The 22,420-nt window shown below is 50.4% G+C and overlaps 1 protein-coding gene and 2 long non-coding RNA genes across 3 annotated transcripts in view; all 3 read left to right on the forward strand.

Annotated features, from left to right (window-relative positions):
- Positions 1-521: 521 nt before the first annotated feature.
- Positions 522-22,420, forward strand: part of LOC143733054 (uncharacterized) — a 44,689-nt gene continuing 22,790 nt past the window's right edge. The window contains exons 1-2 of the mRNA XM_077224603.1: positions 522-3,113; positions 15,360-15,456. Coding sequence (XP_077080718.1) covers positions 2,852-3,113; positions 15,360-15,456 — 359 coding nt within the window. The 5' untranslated portion in view covers positions 522-2,851. The remainder of the gene's footprint in view (positions 3,114-15,359; positions 15,457-22,420) is intronic.
- LOC143732200 (uncharacterized) lies at positions 3,505-4,032 on the forward strand. The gene is made up of 2 exons (XR_013201072.1): positions 3,505-3,745; positions 3,784-4,032. It is a non-coding gene; the product is annotated as an uncharacterized LOC143732200 (long non-coding RNA).
- On the forward strand, positions 9,569-10,096 carry LOC143732201 (uncharacterized). Its single transcript, XR_013201073.1, has 2 exons — positions 9,569-9,809; positions 9,848-10,096. It is a non-coding gene; the product is annotated as an uncharacterized LOC143732201 (long non-coding RNA).

Genomic DNA, 22,420 nt, shown 5'->3' on the forward strand with positions numbered 1-22,420 from the left:
CGTCGACGCTTACACACACTAATGTCCCTGTGTGCTCTGCGTGCATATATGCACACAGACACACACACACACACACACACACTTAGTGTCATGTAAGCTGGTTATTTTATGTTCATTTGTTACTTATCTTTTTATTGATTGAAAGCTCCTATTGAACACTGATTTGCTCAATTTTTGTCTAATTGATAAATTGTTGATAAATGATGTTAATTTCAAATGTTTATATCACTGACTTATATCACAATAGTTTAGCCAGGATATTCTCATTTCAAAAGCAGAGGTGCAGCCCACAACTGATATTGTTTACATTTGATATTTGATAAAAGTTCCCAATCAGGGAGAAGAGGGCTCTAAAGTATTCAGAATTTGGGTGGATATTTTATTCAACCCATTTTGGCCATTTTTGTCAATTTCTTACATATGCAGGGTTTTACCTCCATGGAGATTTCGTTGGTGGCCGCCACCGTGTTATTTCTTGCTGCCACCGCCTCACGATGAGGAAATCCAAAAATAAATACTTCAAGCACTGTCTGTTGGGTGCGCTGGTTTATTCTTTATTATATTTATTAATTTATATTATTCTGCGCGACCCATGCTATTTCTGGATCTTACGGTTACGCTAGTACCCCCCCACCCCCATCGTAGCTATGATCGCACCACGCCGCGTGCTCCGCGAGGGGTTACCGCCACTCTCCTTTTTTGGCCAAGGAAAAACCCTGATATTGCTCAATTAAACTTGATTGTAGTATCAGGTGTGTGTGACAGTCAGCAGGTCTTTAACTTAAACACCTCAATATGTCTGTCGGTTTTATAAAGTATAAAAGCTTTGTCTGTTACAGACCCAAAAGAAAAATGGATTATGACGTCAGTCGTTGGACTAAACGAAGACGTGTTAAAATGAAAGTAAAGGAGCACTTGAATTTTTTGAAAGGCTGCCATAATGACGAGGACATTGTGCCAACAAATATGGATTTCATTGCATCAGAGGAAGAGTTGGAGTCTCATGGAAGTAATAATTCAAATGACAAACAGATCTGTGGACATCATAGTGAAGAGTTGGGGTCTCAAAGTGATGAAGAATCACATTCTGAAGTTGTTTCCAAACACAGTTTTGAAGCCACAAATGATCAGACTGATTCGGAAAGCACAGTTGACAAATCAGACCCTTGTAGCTTTAGTGACATAAGAAGGAAATTGGGAGACTGGTCAGTAAATCACAATATTTCACCTAGTGCCCTGTCAGAGTTGTTGCACTTATTAGTGCAGTGTGGCTTGGAGTTACCAAAAGATCCAAGAACTCTTTTGTCAACCTCAACAACCTACGAAATCAAAAACATCGGAACTGGATGCTACTGCCATATTGGAGTGTCTAACGTAATCATTTCAGCGCTGTCACAGGAAGCACATTCCTCAGTAGACACTATAACACTGCGCATCAACATTGATGGTATACCCCTCTCAGGCAGCTCTAAACAGGAGTTATGGCCTATTCTGGTTAAGATCAAGGAACTTCCCAGAGCTAATGTTGATGTCATTGGTCTGTTTGCAGGCCCAACAAAGCCTCAATTGGTTCATGAATACCTGAAGGATTTCATTGAGGAGTTGAAGCTATTAATGCATGATGGTCTAGAATACAATGAAAGACATTACAATGTTGCTCTTCCAGATGCATTTATCTGTGATGCACCTGCTCGTGCCTACTTGAAATGCATCAAAGGTCACACTGGCTACAGCTCCTGCGAGCAATGTACTGAGTATGAGGTTCATTTAGGTACAGTTGTGTTTCCAGAATTGACTGCACCGCTTCGAACAGACTTGACCTTTGATCAGCAGCTCGATAGTGAACATCACCATAATGATATAGTCTCACCGCTACAAGAGCTTGGCATTAGAATGGTGTCAAGCTTTGTCCTTGACTATATGCATTTGGAATGCTTAGGACATGTTAGAAGAATTGTACATCTTTGGACCAAGGGACCTTTAAGTAGTCGTCTTTCTGCTTCCACAATCAACATGATTTCTGATCACTTGGAATCAATCAGAGCAAATCTCCCAAAGAATTTTTCACGTAAGCCAAGGTCACTTAGAGAATACAGAAATTGGAAGGCCACTGAATATCGGCAGTTTCTGTTGTACACAGGTCCTGTGGTACTGAAAGGACGCCTACCAACAAGGCTGTACAAAAACTTTATGATACTCTCAGTTGCAATGAGGATACTTCTCAGTCCAGCCTTGTGCTCGGAGCACTCTGAATATCCAGGCAAGCTACTCAAATGTTATGTGACAAATTTTGGACAGATATATGGATCAGAGCAGCTAGTCTATAACACTCACTCACTCATCCATCTCGCTGATGATGCCAGAAACTTTGGTGCCCTAGACAACGTGTCATGTTTCCCTTTCAAAAACTATCTGGGGACTATGAAGCGGATGATGAGACGGCCCCAAGGCGCAGTTCAACAACTCGTAAGGCGTCTCAGTGAAAAACAGCGTTCACTCTCCCTTAAAAATAAGCCTCTACAACCACATTTCTCAGCTCCGACTCTCCCTGATGTTCCTGTCCGCATGCAGTACATGAAGTACAGACATGAGGGCAATATCATTTCACGTCGTGAAGGCAGCAATTGTTTTAATGTTAAGGGCAAAGTTGCTGTGGTGCGGAACATTGTTGAGTTGGTATCGGGGGGTATGTACGCAGTCTGTCAGTTTTATGAAAAACAAGACAGCTTTTACAACTACCCTATTGAGTCGACGTGTGTGGGGATTAGAACAGTGACACGGCTGTCTCACCAGCTGCACGGTGTGTCGGTCACAGATTTAACTGAGAGACTAGTACTTCTGCCATTGCAGGATGGAGCTGTTGCTTTTGTCCAATTACACAATCAGTAACCATTATGAACTTTTCAGCATGTCCCTGTACTCTATCGTCGAGTTTATTGGCGAGACCAATGATGGCCAATCTGTGGTTGATATAATTCCAACTTGTTGGATGACCGAAGAACACAATGAGTGTTTCTGGCCATCAGGCCGTAATGTAACCAAGGCTGTGAAGGGCCGACAGAAGCCAGAGGAATCGTGGCCGAAATACTCCATCAGAGTACTTGGATGGGCAGGTAAGAGGTTCTTTCTGAATTTGACAAATACTCTGTCTGTCATCTAGCTCAGTGTCAATAAGACATCAATTTCTATAAGTGCCAATAATGTACTTCCCTTTCGAAGGGAACTCAACAATACGTCAACGACGCTATGGGGAACGCCTCAGGCGTGACAGGTGTCTGAAATCACTATCAAATCACGTCAATCATATTGACCGGCGACAGCCCGTGAATCATTAGCGTGAATGATTAACGTGCGACCTGGAAGTATAAAAGGGCGCCTTGCAAACATGACAAATCATCTCATCGTCTTCAGGGACTGTCTGTTTGAAAACGCTATTCAATGAAACGGTAAGAAAATTAAATGTACAGCACACGAGTGTGCTTTTCTTGCCTGGGAGAAGAGCGCGCACGGGAGATTCTCGAGGGAATCCTCTGTGTGAACTGTGAGCGTTTTTCTCTTAAAACGCTCGCTCTCGTCTGGCCCTCTTCTCGAGTGAAGGGGGTTCAACGTCTGGTTCTCATGGTCCCGCTCGTGCCGAGGCAGAGCGGCGACTTGCATCATGGGCTTCCAGATAGAGCTCGTCGATCATCTTGAGAGTGCTGTAAACCTCTCAGATGATTCGACGGCTGACGAGGGCGAACTGCAGGTCGATGACGAGGATTTTTCACCGACGGTTTCCTGCAGTTGCTGCTCTTCAGGACGAGCAGGAGATGGCTGAGGAGGTTTATAATCAGGTAGATCCTGAACCCTCTCAGCCACCCTGCCCCGTGTATGCAGGTCTGGTGGATGTTGTGGAGCGCGCCGCCAACAGGCTGTAGCTGCCATGGCAACGCGCTAGAGGAGAGACCGCTCGCGGTAGGCTCGGCGATCGGTTTCTCCCCGGCCATACACCACCAGCTCAGGTGAGCCTTCCATTCCTTCCTGATCTTCACACGGAGATCGAGAGGGCATGGAAGAGCCCATGCTCTGCCCGTATTCACTGACATCAGCGGGTTAATTTCGCTGATGTTGATGGGATCGCAGAGCATGGGTATGTGTCGATGCCGCCCATTTGACGAGTCGTTTGCAAACTATCTCGTGTCTGGGCAGGCGTCGACACTGAGAGCTCCAACTCTGCCATCCAAACCGCTAAAGACAACAGCGCGTTTGAATGGCAGAGCATACACGGCAGCAGTTCAGGCTGGTGCTTCCCTGCACACCATGGCGGTGCTGCAGGCATACCGGGCCGACCTGCTGCAGGATCTCGACCAGGGGGCAGGGTTGTCCCCTAAGGCAGTTACTGAGCCGCGCCGAACCACGGCTCTTGCGCTCCGGGCCACCAAACAAACTGCTGCCACGATCAGTCGGTCGATGGCGGCGATGGTGGCCACGGAGAGACAGCTTTGGTTAAACCTGGCCGACGTTGAGGAGAAAGAGAAGGCCTTTCTCCTCGATTCGTCGGTTTCGCCCTCTGAACTCTTTGGCCCCGCCGTGGAGGCGGGGCTTGGGAAGTTCAGGGAGGCGAAGGCGCGCTCAGCTGCTTTTAGGAAAAAAAAAAAACCTACATACCGCTGAGATCCGGTTCCACGCCCAGGCAGGCGGGAGGGCCTGGCCCTTCACGATCTGAGGACCGTAGACAGGGCCAGAGAGCCAGTGTCGCCTCTCGTGCGCCCCCTCTGTGGAGGAACAGGGCGCAGGAAAGGCGTGACTCCCGCTAGAAGAGGGATCTGAGGGAGGTTATCCAGCACAAGCGCATACAGCGTCGCTGATGGATAATCTCCCCGGAGGGCTTCATTAAAAAGAGAATCCAGCCCTCTCCTCTCTTCTGACTCCCCAGACGTTCATTACATCAGGCCTGGCGCTGGGCCTATGATAAGAACGATGTTCCAATGGCCCGCCTAGGCTTGGTTAGTAGAAACGCCTCTTTCAGGCATGTAAAGTGGTGGACCCCAGGTTCATAAAGAACTATCTGGCGAGTCTTCACTCCGCACGCCGCAGGTGAGCTGTCTGGTCTTTTCAAGAGTCATTTTTTGTGAATTAAAATTCCGAAATGTATCTCTCTACAGACCTTGTTCCCTGTATAGAGTCATGGGGTCATGTCAAGGTAATAAGGTAAGAGAACTTTATTGGATTATCAGGGCCCTGAAGTTCCCCGTTAGGTGGCCAGAACGGTAACTGTGTTAGCCTTCGGGCTGCTAGCCACCTCAGGGTAGAGTGGTTGGTCTCTCTCTTTAAATTGTTTTACTTAGAGTGTTGACTGACGCTAGAGCTTCAGATAGATCTTATGTCCGGCCCACAGGTCCGTTTGACTTCTTCCTGAGTATGTCGCCCCTTGAGCTCTGTTTGGGTTTTCATTAGGCTGAGCGATTCTGCAGCCCTTTGTATGGAATAATACAGACTATATTCTTTAGTAAGGCTGTGGCTCCTCCGAGCCCTCAGATAGATCTATGCTTGCAGGCTGGCCCTTACCAGGGCCGCCTCTGTAGCTGGCCTAGGCTGTGCCAGGGATAATAGAGGCGCTCTCCTAAAAATTTTAGCATTTCTTCCTCTGACCCTTCACTGTGTGAATGTTGGTTTCTAGTATCCCTGTATAAACAGCCTCCTCCCGTGGGAGTCGTTAGGCCAAGGCCCGCCCCCTTCTCTGCATTCTGGGGTGACTAGAGTAATGCAGCGTGGTGCTGAGGATGGTTTGTAAGGACATGGTAGGCCTCAAACAGGCCTCCGTGGTATATATGTCTTTATTGAGCAGGGTTAGGCCGTCTTTCGCTTCACGAAGAAGACTGGGTTTCCTGCCCGACCCTGCCATGCAGAACTGGCCTACGGATTTAGGCCGCCAGTTTAGGCTTCACTCACCTCGCTGAGCTACTGCTCGAGCGCTAGGTTGTAGGTGGTTGGCTTTCATTCAAGCCCCACTCCCCTAGGTTGGGCACAGATACATTTCTGTCACCCCTAGAGCCGCTGGCAGGCCCGCACCCTGGTAACCTCAGGGTGAGGTGTGAGTATTCCCCTGTGATACAGGGTAGGTCTGAGCACTTCACTCCCAGTTCTGTTTTATCCCACCTCGCACCACTATGGCTCGGGTCGAGTATGAAGTAAGCTTCACTTCTTCTTTGGTCGAAGTACGCTCCCCTGAAGCCAGAGCATTGCCCTGAGCTGACGCCCATGCATAGATGGTAGGCCCCTGGCTAACTGGGGCCTCCGTTGAGGCAGAGTGGCGTATGTTGTACTCCCCTTGTTTTAAGGGTGCTAGCTTTCTTGCGGAGTACACTGCCATGGGCAATGTGATTAGGCACCAGGATGCTGTAGGCGCTGTGTAAACAGTTTTTCTGCCAACGAAGGCTGCGCCATTAGGTAGTAGGCCTCAGCAGGCCTCCTTGATTGGACAGCCCCCCAGAGGGCACTGTAGGCCAGCTCACTTTACGTGGTTGGCCTTGGTGGTTCGGGCAGTTGACTCACTGATGGGTAGTAGGCCTTAAACAGGCCTCCTCGGAGGTGAGTCCCAACATTGTGGGACATACCTTATAGCGCTACTGGAAGCCCATTAGTGAATTATGCTGTGTAGTATGGTTTCCAACAGTGTACTTTATGGCAGAATATGACTTGCTATTAGCTAGTAGGCCCGACCAGGCCTCCCTGATAGGCGAGTCCCCAGCTGGCTGGCCTTAGCAGGCCACCTTATACTTTCACCCGGACTCAGGGCTCAAAGCTACCAGTGGTTATCAGGTAGTAGGCCACTCAGGCCTCCCTGAAGGTGAATTGCCACTTAAGATGGTTATCAGGTAGTAGGCCTCACCCGGCCGCCCTGAAGGCGAATTCCCACTTACGTTGGCTATCAGGTAGTAGGCCTCTCTGGGCCTCCCTGAATGTGAGCTCCCAAATATTGTGGCTGTCAGGTAGTAGGCCTCACCAGGCCTCCCTGAAGGTGAGTTCCCACATGCTGTGATTATCAGGTAGTAGGCTCCTCCAGGCCTCCTTGAAGGTGAATTGCCACTTAAGATGGTTATCAGGTAGTAGGCCTCACCCGGCCGCCCTGAAGGCGAATTCCCACTTACGTTGGCTATCAGGTAGTAGGCCTCACCAGGCCTCCCTGGATGTGGGCTCCCAAATATTTTGGCTGTCAGGTAGTAGGCCTCACCAGGCCTCCCTGAAGGTGAGTTCCCACATGCTGTGATTATCAGGTAGTAGGCTCCTCCAGGCCTCCTTGAATGAGAACGGTCAGGTAGTAGGCCTCACCAGGCCTCCCTGAAGGTGAGTTCCCACAGATAGTGGTGACCAGGTAGTAGGCCTCACCAGGCCTCCCTGAAGGTGAGCTCCCCACATACTGTGGTTGTAAGGTAGCAGGCCTCACCGGGCCTCCCTGAAGGAGGAGTTCCCACGTACTGTGGTTATCAGGTAGTAGGCCTCTCTTGGCCTCTCTGAAGGTGAGCATCTCACATACTGGGGTTATCAGGTAGTAGGCTCCTCCAGGCCTCCTTGATTGAGAACGGTCAGGTAGTAGGCCTCACCAGGCCTCCCTGAAGGTGAGTTCCCACAGTTTGTGGTTACCAGGTAGTAGGCCTCTCCAGGCCTCCCTGAAGGTGAGCTCCCCACATACTGTGGTCGTAGGGTAGCAGGCCTCACCGGGCCTCCCTGAAGGTGAGTTCCCACGTACTGTGGTTATCAGGTAGTAGGCCTCACGTGCCTCCCTAAAGGATCAGGTAGTAGGCCTCTCCGGGCCTCCCTGTAACGCTCCCTAGTGGTGCTGGGTTTATGAAGCTAGTGGTCTCTTGCTATCAGTTTCAGCTAGCCTTAATAGGCAGCTGCTGAAGGCGAGCTTGCGCCCTGGCTCGCTAAAGTGTTCATTCTCTGCTAAAGGTTCCCTCCCGGAACCTTTTCTGCCTACAGCCTGGTTTGCCTACCAGGCAGACCTTGTGCTCCCCTCACGAGGGTCTCTGTGAGCATGCGGCTTCCTGAGTCTGGTCAGACGGTCGTAGGCCTCTCGTGAGGCCTCCCAGTTAGATCAGCCCTTAGGCCTTCACAGGCCTCCTCAGTGTTTTGAAACACAGACACTGGGTTGATCCGTGGATCGAGTAGAGAAACTCCCCTCGCTAGCAAGGGTCGGAAAGCACTATGCTGAGTCATACTCTCCGGGATATCCCGTCTCTGAGATCCGGGCCGAGTGGTTCACTGCCAGCTTCGCAGTCCCTCGGTTGCAATGAGGATACTTCTCAGTCCAGCCTTGTGCTCGGAGCACTCTGAATATCCAGGCAAGCTACTCAAATGTTATGTGACAAATTTTGGACAGATATATGGATCAGAGCAGCTAGTCTATAACACTCACTCACTCATCCATCTCGCTGATGATGCCAGAAACTTTGGTGCCCTAGACAACGTGTCATGTTTCCCTTTCAAAAACTATCTGGGGACTATGAAGCGGATGATGAGACGGCCCCAAGGCGCAGTTCAACAACTCGTAAGGCGTCTCAGTGAAAAACAGCGTTCACTCTCCCTTAAAAATAAGCCTCTACAACCACATTTCTCAGCTCCGACTCTCCCTGATGTTCCTGTCCGCATGCAGTACATGAAGTACAGACATGAGGGCAATATCATTTCACGTCGTGAAGGCAGCAATTGTTTTAATGTTAAGGGCAAAGTTGCTGTGGTGCGGAACATTGTTGAGTTGGTATCGGGGGGTATGTACGCAGTCTGTCAGTTTTATGAAAAACAAGACAGCTTTTACAACTACCCTATTGAGTCGACGTGTGTGGGGATTAGAACAGTGACACGGCTGTCTCACCAGCTGCACGGTGTGTCGGTCACAGATTTAACTGAGAGACTAGTACTTCTGCCATTGCAGGATGGAGCTGTTGCTTTTGTCCAATTACACAATCAGTAACCATTATGAACTTTTCAGCATGTCCCTGTACTCTATCGTCGAGTTTATTGGCGAGACCAATGATGGCCAATCTGTGGTTGATATAATTCCAACTTGTTGGATGACCGAAGAACACAATGAGTGTTTCTGGCCATCAGGCCGTAATGTAACCAAGGCTGTGAAGGGCCGACAGAAGCCAGAGGAATCATGGCCGAAATACTCCATCAGAGTACTTGGATGGGCAGGTAAGAGGTTCTTTCTGAATTTGACAAATACTCTGTCTGTCATCTAGCTCAGTGTCAATAAGACATCAATTTCTATAAGTGCCAATAATGTACTTCCCTTTCGAAGGGAACTCAACAATACGTCAACGACGCTATGGGGAACGCCTCAGGCGTGACAGGTGTCTGAAATCACTATCAAATCACGTCAATCATATTGACCGGCGACAGCCCGTGAATCATTAGCGTGAATGATTAACGTGCGACCTGGAAGTATAAAAGGGCGCCTTGCAAACATGACAAATCATCTCATCGTCTTCAGGGACTGTCTGTTTGAAAACGCTATTCAATGAAACGGTAAGAAAATTAAATGTACAGCACACGAGTGTGCTTTTCTTGCCTGGGAGAAGAGCGCGCACGGGAGATTCTCGAGGGAATCCTCTGTGTGAACTGTGAGCGTTTTTCTCTTAAAACGCTCGCTCTCGTCTGGCCCTCTTCTCGAGTGAAGGGGGTTCAACGTCTGGTTCTCATGGTCCCGCTCGTGCCGAGGCAGAGCGGCGACTTGCATCATGGGCTTCCAGATAGAGCTCGTCGATCATCTTGAGAGTGCTGTAAACCTCTCAGATGATTCGACGGCTGACGAGGGCGAACTGCAGGTCGATGACGAGGATTTTTCACCGACGGTTTCCTGCAGTTGCTGCTCTTCAGGACGAGCAGGAGATGGCTGAGGAGGTTTATAATCAGGTAGATCCTGAACCCTCTCAGCCACCCTGCCCCGTGTATGCAGGTCTGGTGGATGTTGTGGAGCGCGCCGCCAACAGGCTGTAGCTGCCATGGCAACGCGCTAGAGGAGAGACCGCTCGCGGTAGGCTCGGCGATCGGTTTCTCCCCGGCCATACACCACCAGCTCAGGTGAGCCTTCCATTCCTTCCTGATCTTCACACGGAGATCGAGAGGGCATGGAAGAGCCCATGCTCTGCCCGTATTCACTGACATCAGCGGGTTAATTTCGCTGATGTTGATGGGATCGCAGAGCATGGGTATGTGTCGATGCCGCCCATTTGACGAGTCGTTTGCAAACTATCTCGTGTCTGGGCAGGCGTCGACACTGAGAGCTCCAACTCTGCCATCCAAACCGCTAAAGACAACAGCGCGTTTGAATGGCAGAGCATACACGGCAGCAGTTCAGGCTGGTGCTTCCCTGCACACCATGGCGGTGCTGCAGGCATACCGGGCCGACCTGCTGCAGGATCTCGACCAGGGGGCAGGGTTGTCCCCTAAGGCAGTTACTGAGCCGCGCCGAACCACGGCTCTTGCGCTCCGGGCCACCAAACAAACTGCTGCCACGATCAGTCGGTCGATGGCGGCGATGGTGGCCACGGAGAGACAGCTTTGGTTAAACCTGGCCGACGTTGAGGAGAAAGAGAAGGCCTTTCTCCTCGATTCGTCGGTTTCGCCCTCTGAACTCTTTGGCCCCGCCGTGGAGGCGGGGCTTGGGAAGTTCAGGGAGGCGAAGGCGCGCTCAGCTGCTTTTAGGAAAAAAAAAAAACCTACATACCGCTGAGATCCGGTTCCACGCCCAGGCAGGCGGGAGGGCCTGGCCCTTCACGATCTGAGGACCGTAGACAGGGCCAGAGAGCCAGTGTCGCCTCTCGTGCGCCCCCTCTGTGGAGGAACAGGGCGCAGGAAAGGCGTGACTCCCGCTAGAAGAGGGATCTGAGGGAGGTTATCCAGCACAAGCGCATACAGCGTCGCTGATGGATAATCTCCCCGGAGGGCTTCATTAAAAAGAGAATCCAGCCCTCTCCTCTCTTCTGACTCCCCAGACGTTCATTACATCAGGCCTGGCGCTGGGCCTATGATAAGAACGATGTTCCAATGGCCCGCCTAGGCTTGGTTAGTAGAAACGCCTCTTTCAGGCATGTAAAGTGGTGGACCCCAGGTTCATAAAGAACTATCTGGCGAGTCTTCACTCCGCACGCCGCAGGTGAGCTGTCTGGTCTTTTCAAGAGTCATTTTTTGTGAATTAAAATTCCGAAATGTATCTCTCTACAGACCTTGTTCCCTGTATAGAGTCATGGGGTCATGTCAAGGTAATAAGGTAAGAGAACTTTATTGGATTATCAGGGCCCTGAAGTTCCCCGTTAGGTGGCCAGAACGGTAACTGTGTTAGCCTTCGGGCTGCTAGCCACCTCAGGGTAGAGTGGTTGGTCTCTCTCTTTAAATTGTTTTACTTAGAGTGTTGACTGACGCTAGAGCTTCAGATAGATCTTATGTCCGGCCCACAGGTCCGTTTGACTTCTTCCTGAGTATGTCGCCCCTTGAGCTCTGTTTGGGTTTTCATTAGGCTGAGCGATTCTGCAGCCCTTTGTATGGAATAATACAGACTATATTCTTTAGTAAGGCTGTGGCTCCTCCGAGCCCTCAGATAGATCTATGCTTGCAGGCTGGCCCTTACCAGGGCCGCCTCTGTAGCTGGCCTAGGCTGTGCCAGGGATAATAGAGGCGCTCTCCTAAAAATTTTAGCATTTCTTCCTCTGACCCTTCACTGTGTGAATGTTGGTTTCTAGTATCCCTGTATAAACAGCCTCCTCCCGTGGGAGTCGTTAGGCCAAGGCCCGCCCCCTTCTCTGCATTCTGGGGTGACTAGAGTAATGCAGCGTGGTGCTGAGGATGGTTTGTAAGGACATGGTAGGCCTCAAACAGGCCTCCGTGGTATATATGTCTTTATTGAGCAGGGTTAGGCCGTCTTTCGCTTCACGAAGAAGACTGGGTTTCCTGCCCGACCCTGCCATGCAGAACTGGCCTACGGATTTAGGCCGCCAGTTTAGGCTTCACTCACCTCGCTGAGCTACTGCTCGAGCGCTAGGTTGTAGGTGGTTGGCTTTCATTCAAGCCCCACTCCCCTAGGTTGGGCACAGATACATTTCTGTCACCCCTAGAGCCGCTGGCAGGCCCGCACCCTGGTAACCTCAGGGTGAGGTGTGAGTATTCCCCTGTGATACAGGGTAGGTCTGAGCACTTCACTCCCAGTTCTGTTTTATCCCACCTCGCACCACTATGGCTCGGGTCGAGTATGAAGTAAGCTTCACTTCTTCTTTGGTCGAAGTACGCTCCCCTGAAGCCAGAGCATTGCCCTGAGCTGACGCCCATGCATAGATGGTAGGCCCCTGGCTAACTGGGGCCTCCGTTGAGGCAGAGTGGCGTATGTTGTACTCCCCTTGTTTTAAGGGTGCTAGCTTTCTTGCGGAGTACACTGCCATGGGCAATGTGATTAGGCACCAGGATGCTGTAGGCGCTGTGTAAACAGTTTTTCTGCCAACGAAGGCTGCGCCATTAGGTAGTAGGCCTCAGCAGGCCTCCTTGATTGGACAGCCCCCCAGAGGGCACTGTAGGCCAGCTCACTTTACGTGGTTGGCCTTGGTGGTTCGGGCAGTTGACTCACTGATGGGTAGTAGGCCTTAAACAGGCCTCCTCGGAGGTGAGTCCCAACATTGTGGGACATACCTTATAGCGCTACTGGAAGCCCATTAGTGAATTATGCTGTGTAGTATGGTTTCCAACAGTGTACTTTATGGCAGAATATGACTTGCTATTAGCTAGTAGGCCCGACCAGGCCTCCCTGATAGGCGAGTCCCCAGCTGGCTGGCCTTAGCAGGCCACCTTATACTTTCACCCGGACTCAGGGCTCAAAGCTACCAGTGGTTATCAGGTAGTAGGCCACTCAGGCCTCCCTGAAGGTGAATTGCCACTTAAGATGGTTATCAGGTAGTAGGCCTCACCCGGCCGCCCTGAAGGCGAATTCCCACTTACGTTGGCTATCAGGTAGTAGGCCTCTCTGGGCCTCCCTGAATGTGAGCTCCCAAATATTGTGGCTGTCAGGTAGTAGGCCTCACCAGGCCTCCCTGAAGGTGAGTTCCCACATGCTGTGATTATCAGGTAGTAGGCTCCTCCAGGCCTCCTTGAAGGTGAATTGCCACTTAAGATGGTTATCAGGTAGTAGGCCTCACCCGGCCGCCCTGAAGGCGAATTCCCACTTACGTTGGCTATCAGGTAGTAGGCCTCACCAGGCCTCCCTGGATGTGGGCTCCCAAATATTTTGGCTGTCAGGTAGTAGGCCTCACCAGGCCTCCCTGAAGGTGAGTTCCCACATGCTGTGATTATCAGGTAGTAGGCTCCTCCAGGCCTCCTTGAATGAGAACGGTCAGGTAGTAGGCCTCACCAGGCCTCCCTGAAGGTGAGTTCCCACAGATAGTGGTGACCAGGTAGTAGGCCTCACCAGGCCTCCCTGAAGGTGAGCTCCCCACATACTGTGGTTGTAAGGTAGCAGGCCTCACCGGGCCTCCCTGAAGGAGGAGTTCCCACGTACTGTGGTTATCAGGTAGTAGGCCTCTCTTGGCCTCTCTGAAGGTGAGCATCTCACATACTGGGGTTATCAGGTAGTAGGCTCCTCCAGGCCTCCTTGATTGAGAACGGTCAGGTAGTAGGCCTCACCAGGCCTCCCTGAAGGTGAGTTCCCACAGTTTGTGGTTACCAGGTAGTAGGCCTCTCCAGGCCTCCCTGAAGGTGAGCTCCCCACATACTGTGGTCGTAGGGTAGCAGGCCTCACCGGGCCTCCCTGAAGGTGAGTTCCCACGTACTGTGGTTATCAGGTAGTAGGCCTCACGTGCCTCCCTAAAGGATCAGGTAGTAGGCCTCTCCGGGCCTCCCTGTAACGCTCCCTAGTGGTGCTGGGTTTATGAAGCTAGTGGTCTCTTGCTATCAGTTTCAGCTAGCCTTAATAGGCAGCTGCTGAAGGCGAGCTTGCGCCCTGGCTCGCTAAAGTGTTCATTCTCTGCTAAAGGTTCCCTCCCGGAACCTTTTCTGCCTACAGCCTGGTTTGCCTACCAGGCAGACCTTGTGCTCCCCTCACGAGGGTCTCTGTGAGCATGCGGCTTCCTGAGTCTGGTCAGACGGTCGTAGGCCTCTCGTGAGGCCTCCCAGTTAGATCAGCCCTTAGGCCTTCACAGGCCTCCTCAGTGTTTTGAAACACAGACACTGGGTTGATCCGTGGATCGAGTAGAGAAACTCCCCTCGCTAGCAAGGGTCGGAAAGCACTATGCTGAGTCATACTCTCCGGGATATCCCGTCTCTGAGATCCGGGCCGAGTGGTTCACTGCCAGCTTCGCAGTCCCTCGGGTTGGATGCCTTACTTAAGGCATTTGTCCAGAGGCTCTGTCTTCAGACAGACAGGATTTGGCCTGACTAAGTGTCTATGTACTGGCGCCAGGTCAGGCCGTCCTGGTGGCATTTCGGGGTGAGTACGTTCCCCTGAATAGTGACTGGCTGGGGTTCCCTTGGGTTCCCTAGCCACATTCCCTAGAAGGGACCCCTTCTAATTGGAAGCTGAGGTTCCAGGCCCGGAGGCGGCCCAGGTAGACCTTTCATTTAACCATGTTTATGAAGGTTTTTCTGTGAGGCTGTAGCTTGGGCTGTGACCGTAGGGAATGCTGTCACTGACAGCCCAGTGTGACCTGAGGGTGAGTGGTTCTAGCGTTTCATTTGAAGTTGCTGGTTCTGACAGTTGTCACTGCCACTTGGCATGCACTCCCCTTAGCATGGCGGCGTTGGTATATCGTTCCCCATAGCGTCGTTGACGTATTGTTGAGTTCCCTTCGAAAGGGAACGTCTCAGGTTACGAGTGTAACCTATGTTCCCTGAGAACAGGGAACGAGACAATACGTCTCCCTGCCATGCCGCGGTGCTTGCCTACCGTACAGTCCCTTCAGACGATAAGGTGATTTGTCATGTTTGCAAGGCGCCCTTTTATACTTCCAGGTCGCACGTTAATCATTCACGCTAATGATTCACGGGCTGTCGCCGGTCAATATGATTGACGTGATTTGATAGTGATTTCAGACACCTGTCACGCCTGAGGCGTTCCCCATAGCGTCGTTGACGTATTGTCTCGTTCCCTGTTCTCAGGGAACATAGGTTACAGTCGTAACCTGAGACGTTTTCAAATTTAGGCTGTAAAATTGTGATTTCTATATTCAATTGTCTTTGTCTGAACCAACATCAGTCATCATAAATGGTAAACAATATTTTTTCATGTATACTCAACTCCAGGCATTTGATATTATTTAAGGTGCAGACACCAAAAAAATTTTTTTTATCACGGTCACCATAGATTGCATACTAATACCCTTTTTCCTTTTGTTATTAAGACACTTTCGAGGCTGCTCGCCAAAAATCTAAAAAAGCGGAGGCAACGTCTGACTTACAGACAGATGGTGATGATATGCCTGCAAGGCGAAAAAGGAGGTAATGTAATATACAGAATATAATGTTTCTGGCGTTGCAGAATTTCTGGCATTAAAGGAAAACGTCTCGGTTACGTATGTAACCCTAGTTCCCTGATAGGGAACGAGACGCTGCGTCAAACGCTGCGGGAACGCCCCTGCGTTGTGCGTCATGAAGCACGTATGGAATCAGCCCAATGGAGAGATGAAACGTCATAGGCGGGTGACGTCATCGACCAGGAAACTATAAAGCACCCCAAAAACACAAGCGCATTAGCTTCTGATAGGCTTGAAGGAAGCGCTAACGGGAGTGCCGGGAGTATGGCGGAGCGACGCAGCGTCTCGTTCCTTATCAGGGAACTAGGGTTACATACGTAACCGAGACGTTCCCTTTCAAGGGAACTTCGAGCTGCGTCAAACGCTGCGGGAACGCGAATACCCACGTCGCCATAGGACCAAATGACCGTCATGTGAGACTAGCGCACAGAGGACGAGAGCACCTGTGCCCCAGGGGTAGAGCTTAAGTCTAGGTCATAGAACTTAATAAAAGTATGCGGTGAAGACCATCCAGCCGCATCACAAACATCACTCGGGGAAACCCCCGACAAAAGAGCTTTAGAAGCAGCCATACTCCTGGTAGAGTGAGCTCGGACAACCAAAGGTGAAGGCTGGCCAGCCGACTCATACGCAAGTGAGATAGCCTCAACCACCCACTTGCTCATTCTCTGTTTAGACGCCGGACACCCTTTCCTGGGTGGCCCGAAACATACAAAAAGTTGTTCTGATTTCCTCCACAGGGCAGCTCTGTGGACATAAGCGTCTAATGCCCTAACAGGGCAGAGTGAATTAAGTTTCTCCTGGTCCGATGACATAAATGGAGGAGGACAGAAAGCCTGCAGAACCGTAGGTCTAACAATATTAGTAGGAACCTTAGGAACCTAACCTGGTCTAGGATGCAGAAAAGCTTTAACCATGCCAGGTGCAAATTCCAGGCACGAGGGTGAAACCGACAGAGCCTGCAAATCTCCGATTCTTTTTAGTGAAGAGATAGCAAGCAAAAAGATAGTCTTAAAAGTGAGAAACTTCTCGGGAACTTCTTCGATAGGTTCAAAAGGAGCTAGGGAAAGACCTTCTAATACAATGGCCAGATCCCAAGTCGGCACCCTCGTACGAACTGCTGGCCTCAGCCTCAAAGTGCCACGGAGGAAACGAGTTATAAGCGGGTGTCTCCCAAGAGAAACTCCGCTGAAAGGGACGTGGTAAGCAGCTAGTGCCGCCACATACACCTTTAGTGTGGAGGGGGATAACCCTGTGGAGAAGCGCTCCTGCAGGAATTCCAGCACTGCACCCACTGGGCAGTTAACTGGGTCCTGCAGGTGTTCTCCACACCAAGAAGTGAAAAGTTTCCACTTCAAGGCATAAAGCTTCCTCGTGGATGGAGCTCTGGAGTTAAGAATGGTCTCAACAACCTCGGTTGAGAGACCGGAGTCTATGAGCTGGGCCCCCTCAGAGGCCAAGCCCACAGTTTCCACAATTCTGGGCGGGGGTGAAGTATCGTGCCCCCCGCCTGGGAGAGTAGATCCCTCCTGACCGGGAGCTCCAAAGGAGAACCGTCCAGGAGAGAAATCAGGTCCGCAAACCATACTCGGGCCGGCCAGAACGGGGCTACTAGTAGTAGACTGACCCCGTCCCGGCGGACCCTCTCCAGAACTCCTGGTAACAGAGCAATCGGGGGAAAGGCGTACAGACGTGACCTCGGCCACGGCTGCACCATAGCATCCAACCCCAGGGGGGCTGGAAGAGTGATGGAGAACCACCGATGACAATGAGTGGTCTCCTTGGAAGCGAATAGGTCCACCTCGGCGCGACCGAAACTCAACCAAAGGAGCTCCACCACCTGGGGGTGGAGTCTCCATTCCCCTGGCCTCGGCCCCTGCCTCGACAGGGAGTCTGCTACCACATTCAAATACCCAGGGAGATACATTGCTCTCAGAGATAGTAGCTTCCCTTGGGACCACAGGAGGATCTGACGGGCCAACTTGTAAAGCCGGCGAGACCGCAGGCCCCCCTGATGATTTATATAAGAGACCACCAACGTGTTGTCTGATTGAACTAACACATGATGGCCTCTCAGGTCTGTTAGGAAGTGTTTCAGAGCCTGAAACACAGCCAACATCTCTAGACAATTTATGTGCCACGAAAGATGATGATCCTGCCACAGACCTTGGGCTGGGCGACCACTCATGACCGCCCCCCACCCTGTGAGGGAAGCATCCGTCGTTAGCGTTATGCGACGACAAAGAGCCCCCAGCACAGGACCTTTGGATAGGAACCAAGTTTCTCTCCACATGACCAGAGCACGAAGGCAGCGCCGCGTGACTTTGAACGTGCGGAGCGGATTTCCCCTCGGGGAGAATCCCTTGGTCCTGAGCCACCACTGTAGCGGTCTCATGTACAACAGGCCGCAAGGTATAACGTTGGACGCTGCTGCCATCAGACCCAACAGTCTCTGAAACTGCTTGACAGTGAGTAGCTGGCCTAGCTTCACTTGTTTCACAGCTGAGAGAATCGAAGCGATGCGGGTCGGAGAGAGTCGCGCCCGCATCGATACCGAATCCCAAACGACACCCAGAAAAGTGGTCTTCTGGGAAGGAGATAATACACTTTTCTTTGCGTTCAGCCTCAACCCCAACTTTCTGATATGAGCGAGGACGACATCTCGATGCCGAACCGCCATCTGCTCGGTCTGAGCTAAAATCAACCAATCGTCGATGTAATTGAGAATACGAATGCCCTGAAGCCTCAGAGGCACTAGTGCTGCATCCATGCATTTCGTGAAAGTGCGGGGAGATAAAGCTAGGCCAAACGGAAGAACCCTGTACTGGTACGCCTCGCCCCCGAAGGCGAACCTCAGGAACTTCCTGTGTTGTGGAAGGATGGACACATGGAAGTATGCGTCCTTCAGATCTATCGTGACAAACCAGTCCTCGGACCTGATTTGAGACACGATCTGCTTGATAGTGAGCATCTTGAATTTTAGCTTCCCTACCGAGCGATTCAATATGCGCAGGTCTAAAATTGGACGCAACCCCCCATCCTTCTTTGGAACGATGAAATATCGGCTGTAATAACCTGACTCCAAACTGGGAGGAGGAACCCGTTCTATAGCCTCTTTTTGAAGGAGCGTTTTCACCTCTTGTTCCAATACCAGAGCCTGCTCGGGGCCCACCACTGTGTGCAGAACCCCTCTGAATTTTGGTGGACGACACCTGAACTGGATAGCATAACCCTTTTCTACTGTCTGCAGGACCCAATGAGATATTTTTGGAAGGCTTTTCCACTCTGCCAGAAATTCTACTAAGGGTATCAGCCTCTCGAGACTGGCCTCTGGTGTAACTTGAGCAGCAGACGCAGCGCCCTGTAACGGCGCACCGGCAGGGAACAACTGGTCTGACCGCTCTGAGACCCTCCTCAGAGGGAGCGAGCGTCCCTCGGGAAAGCGCTCGCTGGGATCGTCTGTGCCCCGGCATAAAGGCGGGGTTGGCAGAACGAGCCCCTGAGGGCACAGAGGAGGAATGGGCACCGTAAAAAGAGGTGAACACCTTTCCGCCTCGGTGGGGACCACCCTCAGCATCCTGAACGGCTTGGCGTCAGGACTTCTTCTTAGCCGAAGCCTTCTTAGCCAATATAACTGTCCTCAGATCAGTTCTACTGGGAGAAGGCTTCGGCTGAGAGTGTCGCGGCTGAGCCCACTGTCCAGCAGGGGGAGCACGAGACGCGACACTCTGCCTCTGCTGCGCTCTATGTGATGAGCTCGAAGACGGCCGGGGCTGCTCCCGCCCAGCAGCCCCAGGGACATGAACTTTAAGGGGAAGAAACTTTTTAAAAGCTGCAGTTTGTTTCTTTTCTTCTTGGAATTTATCGATAACTGAATTCACAGCATCACCAAACAACCCCATGGGAGAAAGAGGAGCATCTAAAAGAAAAGCTTTTTCTCTCTCTTTAATATTAGTCTGATTTAACCACAAATGTCTTTCTGCGGCCACCAGAGCTGCCATAGAACGACCCATTAATTTGGCCGATTCTCTGGTGGCACGCAGGGATAAATCAGCAGCCTGACGCAGTTCGCGAACTACGTCAGTACTGACCTCCTCACTCTCACTCATGTCCCTTAGCAGATCAGCCTGGTATGCCTGCAAGATTGACATAGTATGCAGACATGACGCAGCCTGACCTGCTGCCGAATATGCTTTACCCACCAAAGCCGAAGTGTTTCTTAAAGGCTTGGTGGGTAATGCCGGTGCCTTAAAAGATGATGCTGCTTCGGGGGAGAGATGGCTCGCAAGCGTCTCTTCCACACGAGGCAAAGCACCATAACCATGAGCCTTGGCTCCCATAATATTAGCGTATGTTGAAGTCTGGGGACTAAACACTCTATATGACACCGGTTTTCTCCATGATTTCGACACCTCGGTGTGGAGATCATGGAAAAACGGCAGGCACCGGCGTGGAGGCTGCACACGTGACGGCAAAAATCTCTCATCCAACTTTGATTTAGAAACAGACTCCTGTCTAGTCACTGGCCATTCAATATTAAGTTTTTCAACAGCTCTTGTTAACACCTCCATAAGCTCATCACTCTCAGGAGTGTGGGGTGGCGAATCCTCCACATCTCCCTCAACACTAACAACATCAAGTTCCACAGAACTGGATAGCTGCAGCATTGGTGCCTCAGCCCGAGCGGAAGAAACCGCAGCGCGTGCTTCCGAACCCGGGACTGAGGCACTGGATCTCACAGGTGAAGGGAGAGATAAGGCAGAGCCCGTCTCAAACCCCGCTGTGAGATCCATCTGCGATCCCCACGATAAGCGCCGCCGCTCTGCCTCGGCAGAAGCGGGACCCGAACCGCGGGGAGCGCGCACCGAACCGCTCTCCTCAAAGAGCGATCGGCGGGAGCGGAGCGTCCTTAACGGCAAACGCTCGCAATGCTCACAGTCTGCTCCCTCGAGAGCAAACTGGGCATGCTGAACTCCCAAACAAACAACACAAAGATCATGTGTATCCCCGCTCGTTAAATAACGCGAGCAGGGAGGAACACACTTTCTAAACTGCTGTTCGTCCGCCATAATCTCTCAATATATATATATATAGGGATAAATTGTTTGTGTGGTGCAGGGTATGTAAGACAGACAATATCACACAGGGACAGATTCACATGTAGCGCGACTGAAAGCACAGAAGCTAATGCGCTTGTGTTTTTGGGGTGCTTTATAGTTTCCTGGTCGATGACGTCACCCGCCTATGACGTTTCATCTCTCCATTGGGCTGATTCCATACGTGCTTCATGACGCACAACGCAGGGGCGTTCCCGCAGCGTTTGACGCAGCTCGAAGTTCCCTTGAAAGGGAAGTACTGTTTTTTTTAACCTGTACTGTTTTTTTTAACCTGTATTGTTTTTTAACCTTGTTATTAGCCTGTGATACTTTCATAAACTTACCTGGGGAAGTTTGGATTCACTTTTTGTCCTTCAGGAGATATTTTGATCCATGCAATTGCGTCCATTCCAGCAAAACGGTAGAGGTCGGGGACAGTAACATTTCAGCCTAAATAAAACATTATCAGTGACAAAACATCTTCTATTCACCATTATGTAGTTATGCATTGTTGGTGCTATCCCTCGATGACTTCGGAACACCTTGTTTGTCATCCAGGCATTTTAAAAAGATTTGTCAATGTGGGCTGATGACATCATTGCCATTTGCCACCACATAATTATTTTATTTCAGCCTTGTACACTACATCCAATGGCCTGCTAACTTGCTACTGCTAGTTTAGTACAATATAGCAGAATATCCGATTTTGAGGATGTGTAGGACATCTTCATTGTGCACAATTTTGTGGAAGTGACGTCATAGACGTCTTATGTCAACCCAAAGCTATCTAGAGCTAACCTCAGGCTAGTTTGCTAATTTTTTTTAAAAGCCCTGGAAGACAACCAAGCCGCTCCAAAGTCAACGAGGGATAGCATTAGCAATGTATAACTACATATTGGTGAAAAGAAGACGTGTTGTTACTGATAATGTTTTATTTAGGCTGAAATGTGACTGGCCCTGTCCTATACCGTTTTGCTGGAATAGCACTCATTGAGATGGATGTAAATTTCTTGCGAACGAAATGAGGTGACTCCAAACTTCTCCGGGTGAGTTTATGAACTTATTTCGTGCTAGAAATAAGGTCCAGGTTCAAAAAAACTTTTCTTTTCCTTTAATTTCCATTTTTCATTTACCTCAAATATGGCAGTTGTTAGAAAAATGCCTTGAGCCACATACAGTATAAAAAACTCCTTTTGGTGGGAATAAATCATAAAAAGCAAAATCGATGCCAATATTTTAGAGTCCAAAACTAGATCAGTATGCCTCTAACAAACACCTGTAACAAAAACGTCTCGGTTACGTATGTAACCCTCGTTCCCTGATCAGGGAACGGAGACGTTACGTCGGATGACGACGAATGGGGTTTCGCCAGGCCCGTCGCCAAGGGGGGGCATTAGGGGGCCGTGCCCCCCCAGATGACACAACGTGCCCCCCTAATCATATGGTCATTGAGCAAACTATTGAGAGCAAAAAAACGTATCCACGTATTCCATAACGAAATGTCGTCAGCAGCATTTAGCACACAGGTGCACTAATCTCTGTAACTTTAAATAACACATTGTCTTCAGAAATATGAAAACTAACGCTCCGTTAGTTAGTCGGAGCGTGTAAGGCTCTGCGCAAGGCTTACCTTCCCCTGGCCAAGCGGGTTTGTCGAATTTTCTGATTAATTTGCCTGCTTAAAACAGCCTACTGTTTCCACGTAAAAAAAAGGTAATTTTTCTCAGAATTGCGTGATATAAAATCAAAATGGCAAATTACAAAGTCAGAGTTGAGTGATATACAGTCACATTTGCGTGTTATAAAGTCAGAATGTTGAGAAAAACTCTGAAT

The sequence above is a fragment of the Siphateles boraxobius genome, unplaced genomic scaffold (assembly GCF_051911475.1).
Source record: "Siphateles boraxobius isolate OS27281-9 unplaced genomic scaffold, OSU_SipBor_1 9, whole genome shotgun sequence".
In the NCBI taxonomy this organism is placed as follows: Eukaryota; Metazoa; Chordata; class Actinopteri; order Cypriniformes; family Leuciscidae; genus Siphateles; species Siphateles boraxobius.